The 24,690-nt window shown below is 35.7% G+C and overlaps 3 protein-coding genes across 3 annotated transcripts; all 3 read right to left on the bottom strand.

The window, feature by feature from the left end:
* Positions 1-2,288: 2,288 nt before the first annotated feature.
* LOC144543849 (uncharacterized) lies at positions 2,289-10,053 on the bottom strand. The gene is made up of 12 exons (XM_078292291.1): positions 9,845-10,053; positions 9,157-9,288; positions 8,880-8,937; positions 8,353-8,568; positions 7,755-8,027; positions 7,263-7,394; positions 7,049-7,174; positions 6,757-6,879; positions 6,534-6,673; positions 6,004-6,127; positions 4,810-5,145; positions 2,289-3,723 (listed from the first exon to the last, which is right to left on the bottom strand). The coding sequence occupies exons 2-12, from the start codon at positions 9,240-9,242 to the stop codon at positions 2,479-2,481; spliced, it is 2,859 nt and encodes a 952-aa protein (XP_078148417.1). The 5' UTR covers positions 9,243-9,288; positions 9,845-10,053; the 3' UTR covers positions 2,289-2,478.
* Positions 10,054-12,476: 2,423 nt separating this feature from the next.
* LOC144543782 (UDP-glucosyltransferase 29-like) lies at positions 12,477-14,128 on the bottom strand. Its single transcript, XM_078292177.1, has one exon. It carries the CDS (start codon positions 14,118-14,120, stop codon positions 12,657-12,659), a length of 1,464 nt encoding a protein of 487 aa, XP_078148303.1. The 5' UTR covers positions 14,121-14,128; the 3' UTR covers positions 12,477-12,656.
* A 1,698-nt stretch (positions 14,129-15,826) lies between these two features.
* Positions 15,827-21,408, bottom strand: LOC144543758 (3-ketoacyl-CoA thiolase 2, peroxisomal-like). The gene is made up of 13 exons (XM_078292151.1): positions 21,201-21,408; positions 21,034-21,110; positions 19,900-19,984; positions 19,351-19,477; positions 19,158-19,256; positions 18,755-18,930; positions 18,283-18,360; positions 17,865-17,997; positions 17,469-17,565; positions 17,129-17,252; positions 16,825-16,933; positions 16,546-16,629; positions 15,827-16,151 (listed from the first exon to the last, which is right to left on the bottom strand). The coding sequence occupies exons 1-13, from the start codon at positions 21,288-21,290 to the stop codon at positions 16,039-16,041; spliced, it is 1,392 nt and encodes a 463-aa protein (XP_078148277.1). The 5' UTR covers positions 21,291-21,408; the 3' UTR covers positions 15,827-16,038.
* Positions 21,409-24,690: the final 3,282 nt, after the last annotated feature.

Below are 24,690 nucleotides of genomic sequence, written 5' to 3' on the forward strand. Positions count from 1 at the left end.
TTTCTGAATTTTTTTACTATTTATTAAGATAGATACAAAAATTCAATGGTATGAATATAGTGATTTTGTTAAATACTTAATAACTAGTAAAAAAATTTCAAAAAATGTAAAATTTGATATGCAAGCACATTTAAACATATCCATTATGTTGAACGGTTTGGATCGACTGTTTGAAATTTGAAAACTTTGAAAATAGAGAATGTAATTCGGTGTCACAAAAAAAGGGTGTAATTGGATCCCTCCTCATATATATATATATATATAGAGTACGGCTAACGCGCTTCCTCTAGCATATGGGCCGAAATGCTTCCGGTGGAAATTTGAAATTTCAAAATCCAAAAAGTCGATCTGAACCGTTCATCTTCTTCTCCATATTAATATCTGCTTGGAGATCAAATTTTACATTTTTCTGAAATTTTTTACTATTTATTAAGCCACTTTGAAAATTGCTGATCCAACGGTGGCTTACCAAACAGTAAAAATCAGAAGCTACCGTTGGATCAGCGATTTTCAAAATGGCTTAATAAATAGTAAAAAAATTCAGAAAAATGTAAAATTTGGTCTCCAAGCAGATATTAATATGGAGAAGAAGATGAACGGTTCAGATCGACTTTTTGGATTTTGAAATTTCAAATTTCCACCGGAAGCATTTCGGCCCATATGCTAGAGGAAGCGCGTTAGCCGTACTCTATATATATATATATATAGAGAGAGAGAGAGAGAGAGAGAGAGAGAGAGAGGTTGGCTAAGATCAAAGTGGTAGTTCCTCTTTGGTGCTACCAATTTGTTTTTCAATTTTCAAAGTTCAAAACGTCGATCCAAACCGTTTAAGTTGTTCTCCATATTAAATTGTGCTTGGAGACCAAATTTTACATTTTTCTGAATTTTTTTACTATTTATTAAGCCACTTTGAAAATCGCTGATCCAACGGTGCCTTAACAAAATAGTAAAATCAAAAGCCACCGTTGGATTAGCTGTTTTCAAAGTGTCTTAATAAATAGTAAAAAAATTTAGAAAAATATAAAATTTGGTCTCCAAGCACAATTTAATATGGTGAACAACTTGAACGGTTCGAATCGATGTTTTGAACTTTAAAAATTGAAAAACAAATTAGTAGCACCAAAACTCAAGAACTACCACTTTTATCTTAGCCAACCTATATATATATAGAGTTAGGCTGGGGTGCTATGGATAGCATAGTGGCCTCTATGCTACGGCTCAATATTCGAGTTTTCAAAATCCAAACGGTCGATCCGAACCGTTCATCTTATTCTCCATATTAATATCTGCTTGGAGACCAAATTTTACATTTTTCTGAATTTTTTTACTATTTATTAAGTATTTTACAAAATTGTTGATCCAACGGTGGCTGCACAAAACAGTAAAACCGTTGGATTAGCGATTTTCAAAGTGGCTTAATAAATAGTAAAAAAATTCAGAAAATTTGGTCTCCAAGCAGATATTAATATGGAGAATAAGATGAACGGTTCGGATCGACCGTTTGAATTTTGAAAACTCGAATATTGAGCCGTAGCATAGAGGCCACTATGCTATCCATAGCACCCCAGCCTAACTCTATATATATATATAGAGAGAGAGAGAGAGAGAGAGATAGGCTAATATACAATCGATTGCACCACGCCTCTCGTGCAACCAAGTGGTTTTCCGATTTTTAAAGTCCAAATGATCGATCCGAACCGTTAGATGTGTTCTCCATATTAAAATCTGCTTAGAGACCAAATTTTACATTTTTTGGAATTTTTTTACTATTTATTAAGCCACTTTTGAAAATCGCTGATCCAACGGTAGCTTCTGATTTTTACTGTTTGGCAAGCCACCGTTGGATCAGCGATTTTCAAAGTGGCTTAATAAATAGTAAAAAAATTCCAAAAAATGTAAAATTTGGTCTCCAAGCAAATTTTGATATGGAGAACACATCTAACGGTTCGGATCGATCATTTGGACTTTAAAAATCGGAAAACCACTTGGTTGCACGAGAGGCGTGGTGCATTCGATTGTATATTAGCCTATCTCTCTCTCTCTCTATATATATATATATATATATTTATTTTGCTTGGCTTAATAATCATTTTAGAAAGTAAAAGAAATAAAAATATGCCACACAACTATATAAAACACAACTATTGAAGAATAACCAAGTAAAACCAGGCTCTCTAAAACAAAACTAAGAAATATTCTCACAGTCAATATCATTATGCACATCCCATTTCATTGAAATTCAGTAGAGATCACAACATAATCAACTCCGTAAGAAGACCTCTGCGCTTGAACTTCCAAAGTTATTTACCCACTCTACACAATATATTTTAGAATCCTAAACAAAACATAAATATATAAATAAGTAAACAACTCTGGCAAGCCAGACCAAAATACATTTTTTTTTTCATTACAACTCGATACATAAAATCATACATAAAATAATACATAAAATCATACATAAAATCATACGTCAATTTCCTAAGAAATCTCTTTCAAAATTTGCGGCACTCTAGCCATGCTGTTGGCATATTTGAAGATTTTATTGCTGTACCATGGTTCCCCTATAGTGATCGGACTTCTCTCTTCAATTCGTCCTGTCTCTGTTTCCCAACGAAACAACCTCGATTTGTCCATTTTATCCTTCCTCAGCCGCACCGTGATGTAAACAAACTGCCCATCAAACCCTACTGGGAATATGATGTGTTGCCTGAAGAACATTTCATACTGACTTTCGCGACACAACTGCATGCCTTCACAAAAGTTAAGTGCATCCAACATACCGTCCCAACTAGTCGCATGCAACCTATCCCAGCAGGACCCTCCAGTCAGTTTCCACACCTTGATCCCACCAACCCAAGTAAGGCAACACGTGATTTCACCAGCATATACTCCTATATGAAACTTTTCTATCAATGGCTTCATTAAAGGCCGCATTAGAGACCCTGCTAAATCTCTTTTTGTATCATACCATAAAAGGTACTCTCTACAATTCCAATATATCACCCCCTTCGCACATACTGCTTTAAGTGTTGGCGAATATTCGCCTACACATACACTCATGCTCGAACGGGTCCATTTGCCAGTGTCTGAAGAAAAGACATTAAACTGGTACACGTTTATATTGTAGTGAGGGTGAACGATGGTGAACCGATCTGGCAAATCACAAGGATCATAAGCAAGACCTGTTTTATAGATCAAAGGTTTAGTCCAACCAACACTTTTTGGTACAAACACCATCTCTTTGGTAGCAGGATTACAAACGCAGAGGGATGCCTTGTGACTGAATTCACCATCAAGGAGGAGGAGGCCATTTGTGCAGGAGAGTAGATAGATCTCATCATCAGAAGAGGTTGGTTTGAGGAAATTTAGGGACGGATCAGGGACACCTATCAATGTTGGGTCAGGGAAGAATGATAAGACACCATCTAGCGACATGTATACAAAGCCACTTGATGAAGTATCCGCTGAGCGAGACTGATCAGCAGCAAATTTTGCATCAGTGCTTATTAGTGAATGCAATCCCTTGGAAATACATTTCAATCTGTTGAGGTATTTAAAAGGGAGACGTGGCAGGATTTTTTTGTGAAGTAGGTGGTCAGGAAAATCTATGTGCCTTCTGGAAGAGCTAACCCGAGATTTTCCTATGACTTTGTCTCTGACCAATTGAACAGCTGTAACACTCCCACGGTCGCTAAAGAAAGACTTCAAGTCTTCCTCTTTAGTCTGCATTATTATAACAAATAAGATTTATCTAATTGCATTATTTCTCTGCCAGAAAGAAATGAAACATAGTCAAAACAACTGGATGGTGGACAATGGCTAAGCAAAACAAAAAAAAAGGTTAGGATCCAAGGTATTTTTCACAACGGTTAGAATTAACATATTTAGGGCACCTGTATGTACCAGCCTATGCTATAATTAATTTTATTCAAACCTTTATCCTTGTGTTGTCCAGTTGCTTAGTCAAAGTCTCTGGTCTAAAACCTTCATACTTTTAGCATAGCAATTGTAGTTAAGAGTTGGTATCCCCCACATTTTTTTTAAAGAAAAGTTCGATCCTACTATTCTAAATCAAATTCATATAAAAGGCCCCGTGAATTGTAAATCGGATCAATCCAGTCCGTGAATTGTAAATCGGCCCTATTTTTATTTAGTTATGGTACAGCTATGCTGTATGCATATTATTAAGGGTTTTGTGCCTGCAGATTATCAGCTAATGGGGCAAGTTGTTAAATACCCAAGCACTTAGAATCAAACTGTAACAATAATAGACTATAGAATGTTACATCGTATTGTGTAACAGAATACCATCACACAGTACTATTTTTGTTGTGTTTAAGTACCACCCCTAAATATTTTCTAATTGGATGTTAGTGGAACTTATTTTGCTTCTAACTAGTTTGAGTTATTTTAAAAAAATTAATTAAAAATTATCAAATGAACCTGATGATAGTAATAGGTATGGGTAAGGTCCTCAATAGGTACAGGTTTACCAATTCTTAGTGAATATGAGTATGAAACATGAACTATCTACCCTACTGACTGAAGCTGCATTACCATACTAGTTTTGATACTGTACCGTTATAGTTGTTGCTAGTGTTACATTGATCAAAAAAATAATTAAGAAAAGAAAGTAAAAAAAGAACACATAAATGTGTCCAATCGTAATAATTTTCTATAAATTTCGCTGAGTTGTCAAGTTCAGTTGGCAAAAAACTGGTATACATTTATTTTGTGCATGTATCTAAACTAGGAAGTATAATGACAAAACAGATTTTCAGAAGAGTTTATTAATGCATAGACACTTACCCGAAGATTTAGGCTAGAAACAAATGCCATGCACTGGTCATTGTAGGACTCAGGTTTTGGTTTCTCAATTTCTTTGCTTTCCTCTTCTTTTTCAAGTTGTTTTCCACTATCTACTTCCACTCGGCCATGATCAGGCTGGGGCTTCTCCTCAATTTTCGGTGCATTCGGTTTTCTTTTCTTAGGAGGAGGTTGTGCCTTTGCACTAGACTTCTGTTTGGTTTTCCTTTTGAGAGGAGAACGAGAAATTTCCTTTACTGAAACTGAAGAATGGTCAATTTTACCTTTAGACTCCTGCTGTGCCTTGAACAGCATTACATCATTAAGCCGTGTTGTTACCTTGTCAATTATAATAGATTGCTAAATAAATAAGAGATCAAAAGCTAATTCATGCCTGCTATATTGAATCATCAAAAACACATAACTATCATTCAATTCTCCCACTGACTGATGAGAAGCCAAGAAAATGCCTAACATACCACATAAGGCATGTATCATATTAATATTACACCCTCCCCCTCTTCCAATTTCCTTAGAAGATATCAAATAGCTCTTTTCTCTTCCTTTTTTTTATCAGTGTACCAATAACAGTGGAAAAACTTTATCCCTTTCCTTCTTCGTGAGAACCGACAAGAAGATAGCTGTATGATTTTGTTAAATTTTCTTATGGACCATTTTTTGTTAAATTATGTTGTACTGTTTGGCTATTTGCTTATATTAAATTATGTACTGCTTGGTTGTTTGCTTATGTTAAATTCAAAGATTTAGTGTTTTTGTTTTTGGTTAAATTTGTTTTCTATTATGTATTATTTAGGATTTTCGGGTTTAAGAAATTCAATTTGCTTAAAATTCAAACATCAATTGGTCTTAAGTCTTAACGAGTTACAGTCAACTCGAGTTGGTAACGAGTTGAGTTGTCAACTCGATATTGTCTTCTCAACTCGAGTTGAATCGCTCATCAACTTAATGAACCGAGCAAAAGCATACCCCAACTCGCTCAAACTCAGTCCATTAACAGCCCTAACTGACAGGAAGTATCCATTTAAGAAAAAAAAACAAGAAAAACGAAAGATGACTATCCGGTCTGGAAGCTGAATTGGTGGCTCCTTAGTCTCATATGTTACAAGAGTAAATACAGGAGCAATGTTGAGCTTATTAAAAGCAGTGTAAATTGAAACAAATAGAGCATGAATTTACCTCGGAACCAGTGCCAGCCAACATTTTGTCATAGCATCCCTTGTAAATTGCTCTGGCATCATTTAAATTACCCATTGCCACCTCCATGGCTATGTACCCTTCGTACGATTCCAGTGTGGACCCACTAACAAAGAGTCAATACAAAAAAATTATTGTGAAAACTCACATAAGAAGATTAATTTGAAACTTTCAACCAAATTTTTTCTGTATTTGCAAGAAACTCTTAACATTTCTCATGTTACACATAGCATGCAGAATTTTGGATAATCCCCAGATAATCCCATGACACCTAACTGATAGGTCCACTTCAAAAATACCAAGAACAAACTTGCATCCCATCTCAAGAAAACAATTAAAAGAAGTTTACACAAACCGTAACTAACAACCAAATTTGTTTCCTTGATTTTGAAATATTGCACAATTGGGTGTTGTTTACAAATCTCAAGCAATGTTGGGTCTATTGGCAAATAAGGTCAATGCTGGGTGTAATTTACATAGAAGTAAAAGTACAGAATTGCAGAGTTTTGTACCTTTTTTTAATTAAGTTGTCCCAAACTCCACGTGCAGAAATTATGTCTTTACCAAGATTTATCTCTAGTTTTGCCCAATATTTGAGCAAACTCAGCAGTACTTTGGGACATATTTGCACCAACAATGAATCTGATGCATCCTAGAAAAATATTTTACATATCACATTATCGCTCAAAGTTTATGAAAGTTTGAAGATCCAGTAAATTGGCAGAGTTATCTAACCATAAATGTTTGGTGTACAAGTTGAAAGTCAAAATCAGAAAATTGTAGTGCCAGATCATCGCTATTTTGTTGTCCTAACTCTTTTGCTGTCTGAAAGGCACATTGAAGAGACTGCTCAAACACCTTGGAAAAGGAAATGTGTATTATTTTTTAGAACAAAATATCTCGGAAGGAAATATACAAAACAGTGAGATCCATGCTTGTTAGATTACAAAGCAAAGGGTAGGATGAAAACAGACCCCACAGGGTCCATTTTCAAAGGGAAAAAAATTGATTATCAAATTAAACATACACTTTTAATCTCCTCCTCATATGAGTTCGTCTGCTCCAAGGAAAGCAAGTAGCGGATCCACAATTTGCTGATCCAGGAACAGTTTCTTGTTGCTCTGTAGTACACACTCTTCAAAATTGATGCAACCTAAAGAAAGGGAGAGAGGTGTAGGAGGTTCTTTCAATTAAGTCAAATGAATTATCAGTACAAATATTAGAAAGAAAGATGCGCAAACCTTCAGTGTTCTGTCAAGGTAGTTTGTGTATGCAAGCCACAAGTCACTTGAACCAGCAAATTCCGAAATTGCCCTCTCATAAAGGATCTGCACTCGCGTATGATCACCGCTAGACTCAAATTTAATATAATTCTGTACCAACAAATTATGACATCAATCACTAATCATGATATTAAAATGTAATCTATAATATTAAAAAAAAAGGATTTTAAGGAACTAAATCTTGGTTCAATGTTATATGACAAACCATTTTGTCACTTGTTATGATATTTCACAAAAAAAAAAAAATTGTTAAACAAAATTATTTATAAGGTCTATTTGAAGAACATATGTTTGACTAGCAAGACCTTTCAATCCAAAAGGGCACATATGTCCAAACGCTTTCTTTCTACAAACCACACTGGGCAGATAAGGAGATGACTCTATTGATCACATATCATAATTGCAACAATGCAGGCAAATTCTATAAAAAGCTGAAATTGTATAAAGTACCCTGAAATGCTGAAGTTTATCAGCCTCACTTTGTACCGGGCTTGACAGTTGGTCCTCGTATCGTCTCCTCGCTTTGTAAGGTGCAGAGGCATTTTGGTAATTCAATGCAATATTAGGAGGAACTCCATCCAACTCATTATCTGTGTCATTGCTGTTCCCTTGATCAGCCTCCCAAGCTTTGTAATTCGTCAGAGTTGCCTTGATATTTGTTAAAGGTACCGCCAGCTGGCAGTGGAACAAACTGCGTATCCGCTGGTTTTGTTTCGCTTTTTCCTAATAGACCCAAAAAAAAGTTGGAAAAATAATATTTGTATTGAGAAATGCATCCAAATTTTTTAGGAAAAAAATGTATCAGGTTACTATAATTTGAGTAGTCTGGTACGAGGATTTTGCATGAACTCTTGTGCGTACCATAAAAAATTATCCTGACTGGTACTCATGAGTTTACACATTTAGTTTTCACTTTTCAGGTATGAATTGAACTTAGTATTTAATATGTGATCTGAGAGTTCTAAATGTCATCACCTGTATGAGTCGAAATTTCAAGAAACTAGTACAAATCAGTACATAAATAAATGAAGCTAAATGAGAGATGAACCTCAGTGTTTTTTTCATCAATAGTGAGATGAAGCAATTGATCATAGTCCTTGTAGGCTTCCCATATTTTACTCTCCTCAGTTACATGAAAACCAGCCACAATAATTGCCCGCTTGAGCAATTCACGCATTTTAGTGGCACCACTAGGTGAACACTGCAACACTGACTCATCATGCTCTTGCACAAAGTTTATGTAGTCATGACCCAGTGGAACTGACTGATCACAAAAAAGTAGAGCAAGATAAGAATCCATAAATAGTAACATGAGTCATGGGAAGCTTTTGCATATATGCCCAAGAAAACTTTTCATTTGCTCGTAATGTGTAATCACTATCAAACCAACCACTATTTATTTAAGGCAGTTTTGAGAAATGAACCCTCATAAGTGATCATAATGCATAAAGCATAAAGCAGTATTAGCACAAATAATATTTCCTGTTTTGCAAATAAACTGTCATAAATTCAGAACTTAATCTTAGCTTAGCTCCCAGGACTAGGTAAATATTATAAGGTAACAAAAAGATATACCAAATATTCCTGCACAGCTCGTTCATAAAGTTTATCAATCTCAGCAAATGCTTCATCACTAGTCAGTAAGAAAAAGTAGAAGTCATATCAGAGTGGAACTGAAATCCATAATTAAATATGCCAAATCAATGCCGGCATGCAAGTAACACCCTCAAATTTTTCATACAAGACAATCAGCCATAGTAATAGAAAATAATGATATACAAGTGTAGCTCTCTAGCACCATAACGTAGGAAGTTGGCAAGCAAATGACATATAAGAGGAAATGCAAAATTACCCTTGATTCAAAGATATTTCATCACCAATCCAATCCTGCCATAGTTTAGGACTTTGCGGGAATAGCCTATTCATCTCCTCTAGCATTTCTAAGCTTCTCAATCTCTCCTGATTTCCTCAAGAAGGTTACGTACTAACAAAAAAGAACAATATATCAGAAGTCAAGGTTTGAAAAGATCAAAATGGAATGAAAATAGGAATATTTGTATCAGCCAGGTTTGCTCCACAAATACACAGTCCTAAGCCGACCAACCAGCAGCAAGGGCATAGTGGACATCAATGCGAGCTTGGATTCTGACTGAATTAAAACGTGAGAAACAATCAAGGGGAAACAGTGCAAATCTGCTAGTGCTTGATAGAAAGGATATTGTTTTAAATCACTTGTATTACTCGCATAAGCAAGATTGCAAACTATCCATCCCGGATTTAGAGGGAAACAAGATATTTTGTAAGAATTAAGATATTATTTAATTGATTAGCTGATTCTGTGATAAAGTAAATGTCTAATTTAGCACCTAAAATCTAACATCAGAAGAACATTTACTTTACGTTTAACATATATATGTTAGATTGTTCTAGGAGGGAAGTCACATTAACCCAATTTTCAAAATTGCAATCATGTACATTTATTTATTTTTCCAGTGACCAGAGAGGTAGTGAAAGAGCGGGAGAGAAAGCATCAGAAATACCTGGAGATGCGAATCATAGTCCATGGGTTGACTGCGCAATGCTTGTTCGAGGGCTTGGATGCGGAGCTCATCGGCTTCTTCCTCCGAACCAGAGTCGTCCAAGGATAAGGCGGTCGCAGAGGATGAGGCGGAGGGGGTGACGGTGACGGTGGTGGTGGCGGTTCCTAGCGAATCCGTATCCTCTCTGTTACCCTAGCATGTACATTGGGCAGATATCTGGACCGTCCATCTAATCCAGCGGATATGATATTTTATATTATTAAAAAACGCTGCCCGAGGCTATTATACAAGCTGACCGACCACTGACCAGCTCTCTCCGTCTCTTTTTTTCTTCGCGAGGTATTTCTGACAGCGGAGAATTTAATAAAAAAAGTATACAACTTGCCAAATTTTTGTTATTTGTGTAAAGCACAATGGAGCCAACAATGAAGAATTCTAAATGCAGGATGATATTACACAAGATGTAGTATAGTTAGTCTTTCATTTTTCATTTTTTTTGTTTTACTTTTTGTTCTCTCTTTTTTGTTTTTTGTTCTCTTTCCATATTTCACAAGATGTACTGTCAAATTGTATTTTGTTTCTGAATTAATGTCATGTATTAACTTTATTTTTTTAGACTTAAACTCTTGTAAATTTACACTTATGATGTCAAATTAATAAAATTTTGGTGCTAGACCCTCATTCTTTTTTTCTTCAAAAATAGATTAAGATACATAAAAATTACACAAAATATGATTCTCACATTATAAAAAATATGGATATACACTAAATTAAGCATTCCAGAATAGCATATAGCAAAATTTCTCTTATTTACCAGAAACAATTGTACAATAAAAAAATAAGAAACGTGTAAAACAACAAGCCCTTCCATAGATTATCAGGGTTGACACTACCATAATACAATCACATTTAAGCCCTTCCAAGCCCTTCCATCTAAGCCCTTTCATTTTTCACAGCATATAAAGAATATTAGAAGCATTTTTACTGATTAATAAAGCAATTATACAACTTTGCATTAGACCAGAAAAAAAAAACACAAGTCTAGTATATAAAGTCTTTGCATTAGACTAGAACAAAACACCAAGTTTGCATTAACCTTTAACCAAATAAAATTATGCAATAATAACCTATGTCTCTCCACTAAAAAGGGGTCAATGTAATTTTTTTGAAATATGAATCTGTGTTCTCCTTGAAATCTGAATTCTGCACATTGAATTATTGATCAAATTTCAAAGATTCACAAGAAACGGAAATCAGACACCTAAAGATGCAATATAGATGAAATAAAATAGAAGTAGAATCTAGCATTTCATAAATAAAATCAAAGAACCAGTGGAACAAGTAAAATCACATTCGGTTCACATTCGAGAATGAGAAAGAGCTAATGATTTGACCTTCGATTTTGTGTAAGGGGGACGGAGAGAGAGGGGAGGAGGCGAAATCCGTTGAGAGAACCGCTAGAGCGAGCAAAATCACAAGACAGAGGGCAGAGGACGTGGGTGTTGACGGCCTGGACAAGCAGCGAGCAGGAGAGGAGGAATGAAAATAGATGTGCAAGAGAAATATCGCTAATTTCACTCGTCTTCTCTTTTCGCCAAGGAAAAAGTCGGACTACTGATCGGTCAGGTGATTATTTGTTTCGGGCAGCCCAATGTACATGCTAGGGTAATAGAGAGGATACAAATTCCCCAAACCCACCCACTTCTCTCTCATCCTTCCGACCTTCTCCAAACCTTACATTTCCATTTTGCTCTCTGTTCATTTTCGCCGTTGTTTTTCATTTCTTCTTCCTTGAGGAGCATCCTCACACAATTTCCTCTCGTTTACTTGTAATTCTGATAATTACCCCTAGTTCATGACTGATTGCCCCTTTACCCAGATCAACTCGAAAATACTAACATTGCTAAAAAGACATGTCTTTTGTTTTCTATTTTTCAGTTGATTGTTTAGTTATTAGTTGTTCTTTACATTTTCTCTCTGTAAACATAACATGAATGATGTGGTTTTTTTTATTTTTCTGGTTTTGTCTGATCCTTCTCAAAATAAAAGGAAGGTCCACGATGAAAAGGACTAATTTGTTACAAATTAAAACGGTACCATTTATGTATTGCCCAGAAAAGGCTAACAAAATCCTTATTTTGTGTATCTTGTTGTAGCTCCACTATGTCATTCTGTTATTCTGTTGAGGCATAATTATGAAATGATTTGTTTCAGTGCCAATATGCATAGTTGTTACAGTACCAGTAGATGCTTATGTAGCCACAGTTGTCTACCAGTAGAAATAAATCCAGCTGTTGACTGATGGGTCCCAATTTAGAATCTTATACAAATCAGAGCGGAGAATAAAATCAAAAGCCCATAGATAATAATAATAACAACACTAATTGCTAATGATACAGGCTCAATTGTGATGCTGATGAGGATCTAATAAATTGAACTGCAAACCTTTTTTTTTTGGGTCTCAGGAGCTAATGAACTACAACTTGGTTGTGCACTGATGTGTGATCAACAATAGATGGTCGCAAGCAAACATAAATCACAGGACAAGCCAAAATAAAATAGAAACACTATAAGAAAAATTGATATTACATTATCAACTTCGCCCAAAATATACTGGTATGCTGAGGTCTTTCCCAAGAAAATGAAACGTGAATTATTTAGTAGGTTGTACATGGAAAGAACAACTTTAGAAACCAAGGATACTGCACAATTTATCCTTTCATGCAATGCACCACACAGATCATGCAACCTAAACGTGTTATATAGCTAAATACATAAATCATATGACATCTACAGATTCACTTATTACATGTCAATTTGCCACCATTTCTCTCGGCATATTTGATTCACCTTGTTCATCCTTATTGCAGAGTTGTAACATTTTCTCGACCAATTCTTGAATCTCATGACGATCGCCCTTGCGCCGCATTGCCTCAGCCATCTCCTCAACTTTCTTTCTTACACTATGACCAATCTCCGAACGAAGCACCTCCCTCATGCCTCTGGCTACATCCTTCCCTTTAAAATTTCCGAAGCCCTGTTGCGGTATCTCGAGTGCGACACCGAGTTCAACCATCAACTTGGCATTCAATGGCTGATCAAGGTGCAAAGGAAGAGCTATCATGGGAACACCAGACTGCATCGCTTCCATTAGAGAGCTCCACCCGCAATGTGTCAGGAAGGCACCTAAGCTAGGATGTGTCAATATGCTGCGTTGCGGGGCCCAGCCATCCACTACCAGTCCTCTTTCTGGCCCAATTCGATCCATGAATCCAGGTGGTAGCTTCATAGCCTGGGTTGCTTTTGAATTTCTCCTGCCGGCCGCCGCTGCCTCCTCCTTTAGGAACCGTACAACCCAGATGAAGTTGGCCCCGCTGTGCTCTAAGCCAGAAGCCATCTGCTCCATCTGTTCCTCTGACAAGAAATACTCGGTACCGAAAGACACAAACACCACCGACCTCCTTCCTTTCTTGCCGAGCCATTCCATCACTCGCTTCAATTGGTCAGCATCCACTAAATGATCGTAGTTGTCAGGGACTAGCGGCCCCACCGGGACCACCTCCTTCCCTGCCAGGAAGGACAAATACTCGATATATTTCGACTCAATATCCCTGAAAGATTTGATGGCAACGAAGTTGGAGGAGAGTTTGATGCTATTTAAAAGTCGGTCTCTATCAGACATGCCATTGGCAGACTTGTCGAGCATTTCTGTGTATCTCCTACTTTCTGTACCGAGCCTAATTGCAGAAAAAGGGAATTCCTCTTCTGCTAAGTAGCTATAATGGCAGAAAAAGGAAGTTTGAGCGGCACCGCTAGCCATGAAGGTGAAACCCGGGATGCCGCGACGTTGTGCAGCCAAACAAGCCCACGGCTGAAGAAAATCGTAAATGAGGAGGTCGGGTTGGATGGTATCAAGCAGGCCAGAGAAAGATGGCTCAGAAAGATCGAAAGCACGCTTGAGAGAGGGCATGAGATCAGGAGGGAGGTACTTGGTGGTGTGCAGATGAGGCGGCAGGTCAGAAAGCGAAGGCAGGTGTAACTCCACCAGTTCTATTCTCGATCGATCATTGTCATCGTCATCTCGGTCGCCTTGACGAGGAGGGAGGTGGAGGAGGTTTCTGACAGGCAGGAGGTTGATAGGGGTTGAGCAGATATAGACCACCATGTCCTTGCACTCGCCACAAAGCCGCCTGGCTAGCTCGAAGAAGGGCAATATGTGGCCATGGGCAAGCCATGGGAACATCAACACTCTATAACTCTTTCCTTTCATATTCATGCTTATACCTCAGTAGCGTTAACTTTGATTAGTTGTTGGTGTATATCTAATATATAGATCTGTATCGCTCTTGCATCCAATGCCGAAGCAAACCTACGTATGGTGTGTTACTGCTTTGTCCTTTCATCGTCTTTTATTTATATGGGTTTCTTGAACGCTGTCCATGGCACGTGTCAACCCATTATTACACGTGTTCACAGCTACACAGTAGCTGCTCTGACCAGTGTTATATTGTCAACCCATTATTACACGTGTTCGCAGCTACACAATACCAGTGTTATATTTTCGATGAGGATAAGGTACAGACAATTTTAACGCTATACCGACTGAAACCCTTTCAATGCCCACACTTGGTAGCACTAGAGGGTGCATCTTGAGAATTGTTTATTTTCTAGCTTCTTGATTATGTATATATATATATTTTTTTTAATTTATAATGTTATTGAATTACTAGAAATAAAACAAAATTTCACAACTGATATTTTTGTTATAATGTAAAATTTGAATATTTATATGCTAAGCATGTACGCTTTTACCAGAATAATCTCTTCTACACAACGTAGCAATTTTCCGTCGAAGTCATTTTCTATCGATTGGCTCCCTGCCACGTAGCTATTACCAAACTAATCTCCACCTGCCTATTCTTGAACATTGTGGATATGTACTTTCCAAATGTTCTTTCTTGTCTACTGCTTAATTTTGAAAATAAGTTTGATGTCATATTTTTCATAGAAATCTTTTTGAAAGTTGTTTCAAGAAAAGTCCGGACTGAAAAATAAACATGATATTCAATTTAAATCTATTGAACATTTTCTATCGATTGGCTCCCTGCCACGTAGCTATTACCAGACTAATCTCCACCTGCCTATTCTTGAACATTGTGGATATGTACTTTCCAAATTTTCTTTCTTGTCTACTGCTTAATTTTGAAAATAAGTTTGATGTCATATTTTTCATAGAAATCTTTTTGAAAGTTGTTTCAAGAAAAGTCCGGACTGAAAAATACACATGATATTCAATTTAAATCTATTTCCACTAAAATAGTTCAATATATTTATCATCATAAATATATGATCACCAAATATCTAAACAATTATATATTAAGGGGGAATGCACGATACTTCACTATAATATCAAATATAGACAAATTATGGAATCGGGTTATTATACTTTTTACGTTCTCTATTTAATAATATTTAAATGGAGAATTTCATGTATATTTCTCAAAAACATTTAAATTACGTGTTTAATCCTCTAAAATTTATAACATCTTATTTCCTCTATTAAATCTAAAAACTCACAGATTTATCTAATTTTTTATTTTATTATTAAAACCCATTTTTAAATTAATAATATATTTATTTTATCTTTTATTAAAAAATTAAAAATATGTAGCATATGTAAAAAAAATGTAATTAACTAGTTTGTGGGACATAATTTATCTCTATTTCTGACAAATACACAATGATATTTGTATATGTTGTTTAGATATATGCTAGTGCTCATCACAAATAAAAAATAAACCATTAGCTCTCACTGACCAATTAATTTTTTTACACATACTGCATATTTTTTTAACCATTTCATATAGGGTTAAATAGGTATTTACTATTTTATAAATTTAAAATGAGTTTTAATAAAAAGACATAAGACAACACTAAGGAATTACAAAGTGGCTCAAGAAAGGCCGACGAGTACCCGATGAATTATAAAAAATAAAAATATATATTATGAAAAAGGTTAGTAATTGTACACTAATGACATTGTTTCTTTTCCGAATATAATATTTTATTCAGGGTAACAGCAAAGCATGCAAAATATAGATATATATATATATATATTTATTAACTACCAAGCCGTGCCTTTTCTATGCTTTTATTCGCAACTTAATTTAAGTTCCATTTTAGAAAAACAAAGCTTAAAGCAGGGCATCCTTGGACAACGAATTGTGAGATTCTATCTTGCGTGCATTTGATAGTGGATCTACTCCATCACCTCTTTCAAATACAGCTGCCGCTCCCATTCCTGATCCTGCAATTTGTAAATTCAAGAAATAAAATTCAGCTCTGTGCATAAAACAGGAGATATGGGCCAGTATTTTTTGAAGTTTTGTCTAGGTTGCATGTTCATGAATTTGCACAAGTTACTCATGAAATTAACCAAGCAAATGCACAATTAAAGAAATTGTCTGTACTGGCAGTCATTGCTATACTAGATGATACTGATACCAACTCCGGTTGGGCTCTATTTCATGTATGGACCCTTTTTACTGTCCTCTGGTTTTATCAAACTGGCCTAAATAGGTCGGTAAAACTAAAGGTATACACTGGACACTGGTCAACATGTAGGGGTTCATATGTCAAACAAGCCTTGAGAAACCATATCAATCTTATTTCATTAGAATATCACACACAAGAGGACTAACCAATGCACATAGTAACCACTCCAAATCGGCAGTCTTTCCCACGACGCTTCATCTCATTCAACAGAGTGGCCACACAACGCGCACCTACATGAGAATATGCCAAAAATTATATTGCATTACCTGGAAAGCATTCTCTTATTCTTCAACCTTCTCCCATTTATACATTTATCTATTGTACATTGCACTGCACCAATATTAGCAAATTTGGACACTAGAGTGCTGCTCAACTTCATTTATAGAAAATAATCAAAATAACCATTTGTTTACAAAATTAAGTACCTGTAGCACCCAATGGGTGGCCAAGTGCCATTGCACCTCCATTGACGTTAACCTTGGATGTATCCAGTTCCAACTTCTTGCAACTGTAAACAAATTGCGAGGCAAAAGCCTACATACAGTTTCAAGACAACCAAATAATAAGAAACATCAGTAAGTCTATAGGACTAAGTTTTCTTCATGTGGAAAATAAAACAGTTAATCATATGCTCTATGGACTTAGTGATGTTTACTATTTATCTCATTCATGTGGAAAATAAAACAGTTAATCATATGCTCCATGGACTTAGTGATGCTTACTATTTACCTCATTCAATTCAAAAAGATCAATATCTTCAATCTGAAGACCAGCAGCATTTACAGCAGCAGGAATTGCAACAGCAGGGCCAATGCCCATGACTGCTGGGTCAACACCAACAGCAGAAAAGCTCCTACAAGCACCAAAAAGAGGAATAATTTTAAAAAATAAAAAAGAAGAGATAAAAATACACAAAAAAATGGTTTACAAGTACCAGAGAAGTGACAAATTCACTCGAGCCCTAAGAAAATATTTATGAGGAATTTGGAAAACTCCTAACTCTACAGACAAATTTAAACCCTTGAAAAAACATTAGGAGAATAAAAAATAATGCAACAGACTCACACACCTGAAAACACCTAGAATTGGAAGGCCTTTCTTCAAAGCTACATCCCTCCTCATAAGCAGCACTGCACCAGCACCATCACTGACTTGGCTAGAATTGCCTGTTACATTTTTAAAACATTATATATAGATAATCTAAATTTGGCAACTTTAATGATTCTGTAAGTTATGAGAAAGAACATAGAAGCATATGCTCATTAGATTTTATCTGGTGCTCCCATCATTTCTCAGTCCCCCAAATGCCCCCTTGTACAAACCAATTGCTCTACTATTTTTTATAGTGAAATACATATGCTCACTTTGCAAAGTATCATCCTTGCCAAATTCCACCAAGATCATTTACTGCACTTGCTGACTTATGCATCCAGTACACTAATACAGAAAAGAGAATATTATTTACCGGCAGTAGTGGTTCCATCCTTCTTAAAAACTGTCTTCAGCTTGGCAAGACCAGCAAGTGTAGTTTCGGGCCTTATTCCATCATCTTCAGATATTGTCACTGGTGTCTCATCACCGGTTTTTGGGTTAACAATCTTTAAGAAAAATGATGTAACAGTATTAGCAAGTTTGAGTAATTAATAGACCCAACAATACAATAAGATCATTGGATTCCAGTACCTGTTCTGTCAATAAAATTGTTAAAATGCACAAAGACAAACGGCACAAAAGCCAAAAGCTAGGATGCTAAACTTTTAGTCAATTATTGAGTTATAACAACTGATTGGATTCTTATCAAACTAGCAAGATAAATCCTATATGACCAAGGTAACTGTCATATTGCATTATTTAACAGATCTATATGAAGCCTTATTTTGTACCTTTGTCATGACTGGGACAATTTCATCCTTAAATTTGCCTGAGGCCCTTGCTGCAGCAGCCCGCCTATGTGATTCCACCTGATCACATAAAATAAAAGGGCACAAGTGAGATGCCATCGCAAACAAATAAAGAAGCTATGAGGAAAAAGAAACAAGAAAAATCATAAAGGCTTAGCACCAAGTTGCAGAAAATGCTTTTCTTTTTACTGAAAAGAGTTATATATTATTCTCCCAGCATCCAGTTGCATCTTTCAAAATAGAAGTACAAGTTGCATGTAACTAAGAACACTAGTTACTTCTCTTAACACAAGAATGTTTTCAGGACCAACTATTGGAGATGACAAGTGTTATTCCTCTAGTAAAGTAGGCCATTTTTTCAAATTATAAACAAAGAACTTAGAAAGCTTCCTCCTAGGAAAAAAGAGCAGGTAAAATAAACCTAATATTAGCTATATGTATGCATTTAACTCACAGCAGCCTGGTCTTGTTCCTGTCGGGTCACACCAAAACGCTGTGCTACATTCTCGGATGTGATTCCCATGGGAAGGAGGCAATCCTGTGCCTTTTGATTTGTGTTCACTTTTGGGTTTATTGAGCCCTCCCAGGCAACCGAATTAGCACTCATGGATTCCAATCCGGCTCCGATTCCTACAGCAGTTGAAAATCTTAATCAGGAAAATTACTCTTCGCATAATCACATGAAAGAACACACTTATTGGACTAAACGTGTTAGTACAAGTATCAAGACAAGGGTGTTGATGCTTAATTGATGTCCTTATTATTTCCTAGAACTATTATCGAACTAATAATATGCAAAACCAAGAAATTGGAATGAATTGAGCAGTATGACTGCTACAGGAATTAGAATAACTCACCAATGTCATAGAAGCCGGCTTTAATTGCAGCTGCCACATCAGCAACTGCCTGGAGACCAGATGAGCATTGACGATTCACTGTTCTGATGGGAACAGTTTCTGGTCGTAGAAAAATAGAAATTTCAGTCTCCTTAAGTATGCAGGGAATATAATAGTTACTATAAATAGATTAACAAAAAAGATCAAAACGTACCGGGAAAACCAGCATAGAAAGCTGCCATTCTGCATTCATTTGCTCTTTGGGCTCCTGGTGCAAGAACGGAACCAACCACAATATCTCCGACCTCACTGGGGTTTATTTTGGTGTTGTCTAAGAGGGCCTAAAATAAAACAATGTCTCAGATTGATACCAAAGTTTGAATTAGGATAGGTGCTTCTTCTAGTCTCTAAAGGAAAATCTTCCACAAATAATTCAACAATGCTTCACCGTATAGTAATTGTTGAGATTCTAACATCTGAGATTAATTGCTCAAGCATGCAATTAGGTGTGCCAACTGATGACTTGTTTTTTGTAAGTAAATTTAAACAAAAAATAAAGCAAGTAAAATCCTACTCTTTCTTCCAAATTTCTATAAACCAATAATAGTATGAAAAATTCGTGTGCAATTCACCTTTTCTTGCATTTGCTGTACCTTAAATTTGCCAGTTAAGTTATTGTTTTATCAAAACGAGGGGGGGGTCATATTTAATACTACATGCTATTGCTAATAAATAGTGCTGAGAAGAGGTTCAGAGATTATACCTTGAGAACAGTAGCTAGGAGGTCCTCTGGATATGTGTCCTTGAATCCTCCTCTCTTAGATTTGCAAATTGGAGTGCGGTAAGCACTGCCATGGTGGAAAAGAATTAACTTTGTAAAATAACAAAAGAGTGCAATGTACACCAAAATAGTAGAGAAGCTAACCAATACAAAAATTAGATATAGTTTTCAGTATTTGTCATCAATTGATTTGGAATTTCCATAGTGCAGAACAGCTCTTACCAATCTTAACTGAATATGAAAAGGACCAACTCTTTTCGTATTTAACAATTGACACACACATAATCAGTAGTGTAAATCCAAACAGTTGTTTTAGGGGGCTTTAGTCTGAATATTTTGGTTCTAATTTTTCTTTTGTAATATTATCTATGGTTTCTCATTGAAATGGGCATGTTATGTGCCTTTTATATTTACCTCAGTTCTCCCACACTAATTACCTGAAAAGATTTTATATTTATCTATTTTTTGCAAAATTGTTTGATTTAATCAAGGAAGGCTTATAAATCCCACCTCTATAATATATCTCTAGATGACTTTGAACTATTGAAAAGTTTGGCTCAGTGTCATTTCAACCTATATAACACCAACTCTAAAACTTATCAAATCAACTTCGAACGACTAATCTAAACCGTTCAAACCGATCTACTTCATTAGTTGTGCGTTTACATGCAAAATTTATAAGTTTTCGAATTTATTTAGTATTAAGTCAAGCAGTCAAATGTGTGAGTTTTTAAGTTAATTTTAATACATTAATTTTTCAATATTTTTGCCGCTTGATTTGATACTAAAATAACTCAAAAATATAAAAAATTTGTATGTAAACGCATCACTCATAATATAAATCGGTTTGAATGGTTTAGATTAGTCATTCGAAGTCGATTTGATAGGTTTTAGAGTTAGTATTATATAAGCTGAAATGACACTGATGTTATATTAGCCAAACTCACTATTGAAATCATGAGAGTAAAGTCTTACACCTTAGATCCAAAAAATCATCATTTTTTGCACCAAACTATGTAGTCCCAATGTCTTTTGTATATATAGATAGATTTGACTTCTCGTTAGAGCTTAGTTAACAAAAGTTATGAAATTAATATAAAAAACAAGAGCACTCACGCCACAATAACAACATCATCACCAAACGAAGCGCTCCTCTGGTAAGGAGCACTGTCTCCAGCAGCACAAATCGACGCCTACAAATTAAGGACTGCAATTAGCCAAAAACAAATTCTAATTTACCTCGTTAGAGCCATAAAAAAAAAAAAAGTGGAGAGATCCGGTACCGATAAGATCGACGAACTGCTCGGAGAAATCGAGGAAGATGGGCTCAGGTGCTGATGGAGAATTCTCTGTCGGTTGATCGCTTTCTCCATTTTCTTTCAAGTCGTCTTCTCTCTCTCTCACCCCTATTTTCAGAATTCTGAAGTGTGTCGCAGTTGGGAGATATTAATCAGAAAAGAGAAGATTACACGCTACGATTCCTTGGGAAGTGGGGACTCATTTATATCTTCTTAGAAAATTAAATATAGGCGAAATAAAAGGACAATTAGTCCACGTCACATCTAAGATCCAACGGCCACCGTACTCCCGTAAGTCTGTACGCCTCGGTAAAAGAACAACTTCATTATCGTTATCCAAACTCCAAAGCCCCGGCGGCACTGTTTGTTAAGGTACGAGCCGATCTACCGTCCGATCATGAAGCTCTTAAAATCGGACGGTGGATCCAGCAAGCTTACTACATAAACATTAGTTGGTTTATCCCGTAGCTGCAACTGTTGCGTACACATTGCACACACAGGTCAAATAAAGATTACGGCAGCAGATAAGGCTACTTGCGTTGGCACCATACCGGACAGCTTTTCGTCTTTCTATCCGACCTAACCGTGATGGTGATTCTATGCAGATATGGTAAGGAAAAAACTAATTATACGGCCATGTATCGGTGTCGGAAGTCAGATTGCACTGTAAACCTGATTGTATATCGTTGGTATGGAATTGGGAGGCGATCCGTATCAAGATTAACGAGGACAAGTGGACAGTGTCAATCGGGTGCGCACGAATATTGATGCAAATTAAACGAAACGGTTTCGGTCTGATATTGGATCGAAATGTTTCCGCTCCTATTGGGATCACAGATCAGAACCTATTAATTAAATTACTGTGATCCTCCAAATTTGGTATATACTTTGCGTCGTCTTTTAAAATTTAAGAACGAAAAGCTAAAAAAATAGGAACGTCTCTATTGCTGAACTTAAAATTTCCTTTTTTTCATTAGGAAGTCTACATTGCCACATCCAACAAGGATTTGATGAAAAAAAAATTGTACCTCAACTTTGTTTTCTTGCACTTTTTCAAAATAAAATTAGCTTCTTTGACAATTTTAATTTGAGTTATGTTCCCGTTGTTCGCACAGAAGTGTATTATAAAGTTTCAGTACAGCAAGCTGTACCTTTTAATCTTAAATACGCTCTTCGGTTCAGATTGCAAATGTACAATCCTATCGAGTAGTATATCGTTAGGTATCGATTCATAGAACGGTTCAAATTTAAACTGAACTCTACTTAAATTAGTTAGGTACTATAAATGAGAAAATATTGGTTTGATTTGTTTAAGTTCCTAAATTCAATTTTAAGAATTAAATGACAGAAAGTAAAATTTAGTTTTATCAATTAAAAGAAAGGCGTTTTCAGGCATCTTCAACTCTGCCTCTCAGCACCAAACGCGGGCCGCGTCATTTCTGACGCAGGGCGCATGGGCCTCGGGTTAATACATCAAACATCTATTTCTGCATTGTTTCTTTGTGTAAGGATCTACTAACCGTACCTAATGTTCCTAAACCTCAACTCTGGTATGTTGACTTAATAAATTTGGTAACAGAAATGCAATTTCACCTTCATAGGTTTCCAACCCTAAACTTTCGTTTATTGGTATTCAACCTAAGTTATTTGTCAGGTTTACTAAAGGCACTCATTATTTCACGATAAATGGAAAGGTTCGCCTCACAGTTACTATTTGGCTTTTGAAAACCTATCTCAAATACTTGGTCTGGTTGAAAGAAACATCAAGACCAAATTACTAGAAGAGATGCTATAGACATCTAACAGTAGACAATCAAGAATCATTCAATCAATTTCAACCAAGCAATAGAAATAATACTCAAACAAATAAATACAAATATCAACTCAGATCCAAATAACATGCATATTAAAATAGAGTTTCAGACTACAACATAACCCTAGAAACTAAACAAACTACTCAGACATGATCAAAAAACAAATAAAACAAGTGAAAGAATAAGAAATCATGATAAAACCCGAAGAAGACAAGTTCCAAGCCGAGCCTCCTCTCCAAAGATTGCTTCCCAAAATGAGAGATATCTCCTCCTGCTGTCTCCCCCCTTATTTATAGCTATTTTGTGACTTGGGGAGCAAGCAACCAAGGATGGAAGGTGAATCAATCAAGATCTCATGAGATATGACAATAAATTCAGGTGATAACTCTCTAAAATGATTTCTGTGATTTGCACACTATAAATTCTGATTTATAACCTTCTTAGAATTGTAGATCTCGTTGTCCTCTTTCCAGCAAGCTTTTATTTGCCTAAAACGGAGTTTGTATGACCAAGATGTGGTCAAAATACGAAAATATGTCAAAAGCTTAAATTTTCATATTTGCTCTGTCGGCTTTCTGCGCAACCCGCATCACAACTGACGCGACCCGCTTCGAGTCTGCGCGGCCTGCGTCCTGCCTTTGTTTATGCTGTGAGCCAAACTTCAAATGAGCATATCCGTTTTCAGTGTTCTACTACTTTTCAAAAAGCTTACGAGAATATTTATAATTTGCTTTATTTCCTGTAATTTAAATAGACTTCGGCAGTAACTTGATTCTTGGTATAATTATAAACTAAATTAAACTAAATTAACCTAAATACATGACAATTTTTCAAGTTATTGATATGAAACCATAGACAAAAGTATACATATTTCATGGTCATCACCCGTTTTTGGTGATTTTCTTCATGTATACTTGCGTTAAAATTATTTCATAAATTAACTGAGTTTGATTATTTTGTTCCTTTGGTTCAAAAGAAAGATTTCAGACTTTTATTAATACCTTGCAGTAAAAGGTTTATCTCCAAAAATAATATTAATAAGGACTCCGATGCCATATATTTATTTATTAGTGCTGCAAGTTACCGCAAAATCATATTTTAATTAGTCTTTAAGTTTCAGACTAAATGATGAATCTAGATTATTTGGTCCTTTTTGTTAAAAAAAAAATAATGTGGTTCGCATAAATTTATATGACTCTATGAGTTTACTTTGTATAAAATTAAGTCTAAAAAATAAAAACACCAAAATATTGAAAACAGTTATCTTGATACATGTTAATTCTTTTTGGACTCTTGATTTTTTTTTTAAACTGACTGACGGGGACCAACCCGAGTCAGACTCGAATTCGGATTCAGACTCGCTTTAAGAAGCGTGCAGCAACTATTTAAGAGGATCATATTTTGAGAATTGACCAATTATATTTTCTAGAAATATTAATGGTTGTTTACATTTCCTAGATATCTCTTAATATTTGTTTACATTTCCTAAATTTATATTTCCTAAGTGTCATTTAAGTTTTCTTAATTCCTAAGTTACAAATCAATCCCTCCTTATGGCTATAAAAGGAGACCATTTTGTAAGAGAAAGATAACTTTTGGGGATTAATATATTTTCTTATTAAGAGAGTTTATACTCGCCTTTTGTTATTTAGCATTTCTTT

This window comes from Carex rostrata, chromosome 25 (genome assembly GCF_964058835.1).
Source record: "Carex rostrata chromosome 25, lpCarRost1.2, whole genome shotgun sequence".
NCBI lineage: Eukaryota > Viridiplantae > Streptophyta > Magnoliopsida > Poales > Cyperaceae > Carex > Carex rostrata.